General features: G+C 46.7%; 1 protein-coding gene across 1 annotated transcript; it reads right to left on the reverse strand.

Annotated features, from left to right (window-relative positions):
• Nucleotides 1-23: 23 nt before the first annotated feature.
• On the reverse strand, nt 24-3,095 carry LOC311132644 (small ribosomal subunit protein uS7). The gene is made up of 6 exons (XM_084165904.1): nt 3,019-3,095; nt 2,084-2,193; nt 1,580-1,789; nt 799-927; nt 332-430; nt 24-140 (listed from the first exon to the last, which is right to left on the reverse strand). Coding segments are annotated over exons 1-6 (618 nt in total). The 5' UTR covers nt 3,020-3,095; the 3' UTR covers nt 24-71.
• Between the last annotated feature and the right edge of the window lie 4,731 nt (nt 3,096-7,826).

Here is a 7,826-nt window from a genome sequence, read left to right on the forward strand (position 1 = left end):
ACACATTAAACTTAAAACAAAAATGACGTTTTCAAATTTATTTCCTTGTTTTTTTTTCTAGAAAGCAAACTTTAACGGTTGGACTTGGCGACTCTCTCCAACTCATCCTTCTTCTTGATGGCGTAGGAGTTAGAAGAACCCTGACAGAGACAAAACATTCAATATTGATCAAAACCAAATAAATTGACACTGATAACTTTTTTTAAATGTTTCCCCCCCTAACATATAACAGCACACTACAAAAATCTGATGAAAACTGCAGACTGGTTTGGAACCAAATCTGTTCAGTACTGAAATATCATTTGAGACTACACATTAAACAAAGTCTCACCTTGGCAGCGTTGATCAGCTCATCAGCGAGGCACTCCGCAATGGTCTTGATGTTCCTGAAAGCAGCTTCTCTTGCTCCAGTGCACAGCAGCCAGATTGCCTGAGACACAGGTGGCAAGACATTAGTGGAGGCAGATATGCACAACACTGAATAGAAATAAACTGTTGTGAATCTACACAAATCACAAGTCAAAAATGGAGGTTCTGTATCTGAGCTGGTGATTGGCTGGGCCACATGAGACAATAGCCAATGAATAGGCAAAGATGTTTACTCTACGAGCACTCTAGCACACCAGGACAATGAGTTTGTAAAGGCGTGACTCTAGCCTCGCTTACACACAAAAAATGACAAGTCTAATATTCCTGTTACTTCACTTGTGATTTAGCCTAGATTTTTGGTAGTGAACCAAGTGGCAGCATGCACAGGTACTGCGTTGGAGAGCATAATGTGCAGGCAGTTCACGTTACCTGGTTGACTCTACGCAGAGGGGACACGTCCACAGCCTGCCTCCTCACGGTACCAGCACGACCAATACGGGTGGAGTCCTCACGGGGTCCGCTGTTGATAATGGCATTGACCAACACCTGCAGGGGGTTCTGAGAGGGCAAGGCAGAGGAGAGACAAGGTCAACCACCACAACCGTACTGTAAACCATATTCAGGAGTACAAATATCACAGGGAAAGACACTCAGGACGTCCTGCTGACTGAACTAAAACTGGAGTGATAACAGTAACAGGAGAGTAGGCATGGACTTAAAGCATTAAAAGTTCCATGTGGTGTGTGTTCCAGGCCTTTCGGCACAGAGTTGCCCATTTGTTTAAGCAGCCCTGCTTCCTAGAGCTGGGTCTATCTGAGCCTCCACTGGATTATACTCAGTCACAAAAACAGACCGGCATAGTGGCGGGAGGCTGACAGGCATGGAGTTTGAGGCAAAGTAAAAGTTCCAAATGGCACCCTATTTTGACCAAGGACCATAGTAGTGCACTATAAAGGGAACAGGATTCCATTTGGGATGCAAAAAACTATGTTGAATAAGGTAATCATTTAAATAAATAATTTAGTCATTTAGCAGATGCTCTTATACAGAGCGACTTACAGGAGCAATTAGGGTTAAGTGCCTTGCTCAAGGGCACATCGACAGATGTTTCACCTAGTCGGCTCGGGGATTAGAACCAGCGACCTTTCGGTTACTGGCACAACGCTCTTAACCATTAAGCTACCTGCCGCCCCACAGCGATGGTACGTACCTCCCCAGTCAGCAGGTGGATGATCTCGAAGGCATGCTTAACGATGCGACAGGTCATCAGCTTCTTGCCGTTGTTGCGGCCGTGCATCATCATGGAGTTGGTGAGACGCTCCACAATGGGGCACTGGGCCTTGCGGAAACGCTTGGCGGCATAACGGCCTCCAGAGTGTGGCAGGTACTTAGCATACTTCTCCTTCACGGCAATGTAATCCTGAGTTGAAGGAAAAATAATCAATACTAGCTCCCTTCCCAGTAATTTAGGTTTGAATGTCCAGGTTAAATGGGAATACATACATTTTCATGTTTCTGAGCTGGTGATTGACTGGGCCACAAGAGACTACAGCCAATGAATATGCAAAGAAGTTTACTATGCGAGCACTCTAGCACACCAGGACAATGAGGGCTGTAAAGGCGTGACTCTAGCCTCGCTTACACAAATGACAAATTGCATTTTAGGGCATAGGGTATCAAGAAGGGTTCTCAGTCGAACATTGAAATGGCTTACCTGCAGGGAGATGTCATTGATCTGAACATCATCTGTGCTCCATTTCCCAAAGAGCTTGATTTCTGGCGTTTCAGCCACTGCTGGGGCAGTCTCCCACGACTCTGAAGTCACTGGAGAGAAACAGAATATTTGGTCTGGTAACACTTATCATTTCATTATGAGATTCAAGGTACCACATGCACAATGTCTGATCTCAGATCCCACATTAATCAATGACGTTACCACTTCACGATCAACTAATTAGTTGAATACATGAGGAAATGAAAAGGCTTCACGACAACCACCAACACTAGGAAGGAATTTCTGCCACTGCTGGCAACACACGAATAGTTAGCTAACGTTAGATATTATACCGGTTAACGTTTGCTAGTGATGTTGGCAAAGTGGGTTAGGCTACACATGGAAAGCATAATTACATGTGTAAATAACTACAACGTGTCTAATGAACTAGTAGGGATACAAATACAAAGGCAATGTGAACGCGCCTACACACTAGGCCCAAAAGCCTAACATCAGCTCAAGTCTACCAACTAGCGGTCGCTAGTTAGCTACAGTCACCTTACAATTTGACCAGCCAATGTCAAATTGTGAGCAAAAACATAACTACAATATCTATTTAAAATAAAGTGTTTAACAGCAAACTTAACATCTTGTAAACCAACATAATGTGCAGAGTGATCCCGCGAGGACGCTAAACGTGTAGTTAGCTAGTTAGCCATGTTGCACATGTGCTAGCATCGCGCTAACAATCTGCCCCGGCTGAAATTATTTGAGCACGGAGTAAACATTCAGATGCTTTAAAAACGACTTTGGACTAAAAATTGTGGTCTTCTTTTGACTCAAAGGCAAACGAGTAATGTTACACTTACGATGGTTTGACATTGTGCACTTTCATGCAATTTTGCCCTTGAAAATAGTAAAAAAAAATTACTCACTTGTGTCTGCCGTTCTGTACCACACTTCTTAGAGACGGAAAAGGGCCTGGTCAGGTTGCCTCATGCACATATCCAGCGAAGCGGAAATTAGGCGGAAGTATCCGGCTTGCACGGATTTTATGGAAATTTAGTTCCATGGCAGAAATCTCATCTCCGATAGTTACATGAAATCTGTAAATGTAATTAAAACTGAAATTGGACTATATCATTTCCCTGATATGTTTTACAGAAACCCTCATGTTGTATTCAAGTTATTGATGTGGTGATCCACATATTTTTCAATGAAAATAACACCTACTGAATTTGGATGGAGCAAGGATTGTACAGTGAACAGAAGTATAAACGCAACATGTAAAGTGTTGGTCCTATGTTTCATGAGCTGAAATAAAAGATTCCATAAATGTTCCATATGCACAAAAAGTTTATCTCAAATGTTGTGCACAAATTTCTTTACATCCCTGTTAGTGAGCATTTCTCCTTTGCCAAGATAATTCATCCACCTGACAGGTGTGACATATCAAGAAGCTGATTAAACAGCACGATCATTACACAGGTGTACATTGTGCTGGGGACAATAAAAGGCCACTCTAAAATGTGCAGTTTTGTCACACAATCCAATGCCACAGATGTCTCAAGTTTTGAGGGAGCTTGCAATTGGCATCCTGACTGCAGGAATGTCCACCAAAGCTGTTGCCAGAGAATGTAATGTTCATTTCTCTACCACGCCTCCAAGGTCATGTTAGAGAATTTGGCAGTACGTCCAAACCGGCCTCACAACCGCAGACCACGTGTAACCACGCCAGCCCAGGTCCTCCACAGCCAGCTTTTTCAGCTGCGGGATAGTCTGAGACTAGCCACCCGGACACCTGATGAAACTGTGAGTTTGCACAACCAAATAATTTCTGCACAAACTGTCAGAAACCGTCTCAGGGAAGCTCATCTCTGTGTTTGTCGTCCTCCCCTGGGTCTTCACCTGACTGTAGTTCGGCTTCGTAACCGACTTCAGTGGGCAAATGCTCACCTTCGATGGCCACTGGCATGCTGGAGAAGTGTGCTCTTCACGAATGAATCCCGGTTTCAACTGTATGGCATCGTGTGGGCAAGCGGTTTGCTGATGTCAATGTTGTGAACAGAGTGCCCCGTGGTGGCGGTGGGGTTATGGTATGGGCAGGTCTGAATCGACGTGTACGATAGCATGTTCCAGTTCCCGCCAATATCCAGCAACTTTGCACAGCCCTTGAAGAGGAGCGGGATAACATTCCACAGGCCACAATCAACAGCCTGATCTACTCTATGTGAAGGAGATGTGTCGCGCTGCATGAGGCAAATGGTGTTCTACCTCATACCTTTCAGACCGTCAGTACGGTTGAAAGTATGGATTACATCCCTCGCGCTCCGCGCAGATCGAGTAATAATAACAACAAAGTCACGCCTGTGACATGACAGCGTGGGAGGACGTGCCCCCGCAGTTCATATAAAACAGTGTGTGGTCTGACGTACAGTCTCTTATTTCTTCTCGCAAAGTTAGCTTAGCCATATCACACAAGTTGACTGCTCTGCTGCACCCGTTTTTCGGATTGCATCTTCTCAGGTCCCGGTAGGGTAAGCTAAACTCTGTGTGAGTTGTGTGCACTGTCAGTATGTCACCAACAGCCTGTGACCTGTGGATCAGAGTGCAAAATTCACCCTCCAAGGCTGTGTGACAGCTCTCCCCTACCTATCCTTTTTATCAGAGGATATCGGGCTTCCTTGTCTTGTGCTGATTTAGCCCACCAGCTAGTGTGTGTGTTGGCCACTGTACTCCGGCCCCCACCATTCTCAGGGATCAGAATACCTTCAGTCACAGAACCCTTGACAGCTTGCGCCCTCAACCAGGAGATTACATCTCTCCTGGGGAAGGGTGCGATCACAAGAGTAAAAGCATGAGAACAGCAAGATGGCTTTAACTCAACCTATTTCCTGGTTCCGAAGAAAGACGGAAGTTTCTGTCCAGTTCTGGATTTAAAACGGTTCAATGTATTCCTAAAAGTTCTCCCCTTTCACGTTGCAGACGGTCAACGTTCTCCAGACCGTAGCCGCAGGGGAATGGTTCACGTCCCTGGACTTAAAGGATGCTTACTTTCACGTTACTGTGTTACCGGAACACAGGCGTTTTCTGCGGTTCACCTTCCAGGGCCAGGCATACCAGTTTGCGGTATTACCCTTCAGTCTCTCCCTGGCTCCTCGCGTCTTCACAAGATGCGTGAGTGCAGCCCTGAGCTCCCTCCACCTACAAGGGATCAAGATCCTTCCTTACCTCGACGACTGGCTCATCTGCGCCCCGTCTTGCGAGTGTGCGGCCCGAGGGAACAGCACTGACACTGAACCACGTCACCGCACTGGGTCTTACCGTGAACAAAGAGAAGAGCAACTTCACACCAAGCCAAAAGGTCACCTTTATTGGCATGGCTCTGAACTCCCGCACTATGAGGGCATGTATAACACCTCAGCGCGTGGACAGCATTCTTCTTCTTCTGCAATAATTTCTGTTGAATGCATTGGTGAAGGTACAAACATTCCAACAACTGATGGGCATGCTTGTGGTGGCCTCTGCGGTGACACCATTAGGCCTGCTGTCTTTAAGGCCTCTACAAGGGTGGTTCAACGACCTCCGCTTGGACCCCAAGCGGGACAGAAACACCAAAATATGGGTGACAAGTGCGTGCTACTCTACTCTGCGGCCGTGGAGGAAGAGAGCCTACCTGACTACAGGTGTCCCTCTCTGATCAATTCCGGCAAGGCGGGAGGTAGTAACGACCGACGCTTCGCTAACAGGCTGGGGAGCAGTGTGGCAACACAGGTCTGTATGAGGAGAGTGGTGCCCCCACTGGAGGAAAGAGCACATCAACGTGCTAGAACTTCAGACAGTTTCCTAGCCCTGAATCACTTTCTGCCGGTTCTCAAACACAAACATGTCCCGATACGATCAGACAATACATCGACAGTGTTCCACATTAACCATCAAGGGGGAACGAGGTCTGTAGGGACCCTACATGTGGCCCAACAACTCTTGATATGGGCCCTACCACATCTGGCCTCCCTACGAGTCATTCATCTCCCAGGCAAGGTGAACGAGGTGGAAGACTTCTTGTCGCAACAGAAACCACCCCCGGGGGAATGGAGACTTCACCCACAAGTAGTGAAGATGATATGGCAGCGGTTTGGAACAGCACATGTGGACCTGTTCGCCTCAGAGCAAACATCCCACTGCTCCCTCTGTTTCTCTCTGGCAGAGTCCAAGAGCCCCCTGGGCATGGACGCCTTAGCCCACGCATCGCCAGAAGGCCTACTGTATCCCCCCCCCCCCACCTACCTGATCTTAGCAATGCTGCACAGGGTCTCTCAGCCTCAGCATAGGCTGCTGTTTGTAGCCCCCAGATGGCCAGCGAGACCCTGCTTTCCAACCCTCCCAAGTCTTCTGGAGGGAGAGCCATGGCAGCTCCCTCACAGACAGGACCTGCTTTCACAGTTGGAAGGCAGGATATGGCATCCCAGCCCAGACCAACTACAGCTATAGGTGTGGCCTCTGAAAAGCCAGACCCTCTACTGATCGGCTGCGATCCTGCTATTATCGGACAAAACCTCCTTTCGAGCATACGGAGGAGCCGGACATAAAATGGTTCTCTGAAAACGGCTTTCCTCTTAGCTATTTCATCAGCGCAATATGTGAGTGCGGAGGAGGAGCGAGCAAATCACCTGCTTCCAGTCCATTCCCTCAAACGCTATATGAAAACCTCATAGTATTACAGGAAGTCAGACCAGCTCGGTGGGAAGTCAAAAGGCCTTGCATTGTCCAAGCAGAGGCTTTCATACTGGGTTGTGGACATCATCACTCAGGCCTAGGGCTCCCTGTCCCAGAAGGTGTGATATGTCACTAGACCAGAAGTGTCGCCACATCCTGGGTTGCGCTGAAAGACGTCCCCCTGAATGAGATATGCGCAGCTGCTACCTGGTCATCGCCCTGCACGTTCTCAAGATTTTACAAGGTCAACCTCGCATCCAGCCACACCATGGGCTCTGCCATTCTTCCAGTGGCACTGGTGCATTAATCAGAGGTTAGTAGTGCTATTCCTCATGACCTTGTTGGTATGGGTCATCCATACTTTCAACCGTACTGATGGTCTGAAAGGTATGAAGTAGAACGGAAGTTACGAATGTAACTATAGTTCTACGAATACCTGGAAGACCGTCAGTACTTTCCTGTCACTCAATCTTTTGGGCGAGAATTCGTGCGTGGTCTGACGTACGGTTTTATATGAACCGCGGGGGCACGTTCTCCCACGCTGTCACGTCACTGGCGTGACTTTGTTGTTATTATTACTCGATCTGCGCGGAGCGCAAGGGATATAATCCATACTTTCAACCGTACCGACGGTCTTCCAGGTAGTCGTAGAACCATAGTTACATTCATAACTTCCGGTCACACCAGATACTGACTGGTTTTCTGATCCACGCCCGTACCTTTAAAAAAAAAAGGTATCTGTGACCAACAGATACATATCTGTATTCCCAGTCATGTGAAATCCATAGATTAGGGCCTAATGAATTTATTTCAATTGACTGATTTCCTTATATGACCTGGCTGTAACTCAGTAAAATCTGTGAAATTGTTGCATGTTACGTTTATATTTTCGTTCAGTGTATTTAAAAAGGTGCTACATTTCAATATTATTTTGAATAAGTTATTGAAAAAAAATCTATTTCATTTACATCCATAGCCGTAGGAAGTAGAGGTGCCCCCTGATAAATCACAATTAAAAAAATGTATA

Source organism: Coregonus lavaretus (genome assembly GCF_964263955.1).
Source record: "Coregonus lavaretus genome assembly, chromosome: 7".
Classification (NCBI taxonomy): domain Eukaryota; kingdom Metazoa; phylum Chordata; class Actinopteri; order Salmoniformes; family Salmonidae; genus Coregonus; species Coregonus lavaretus.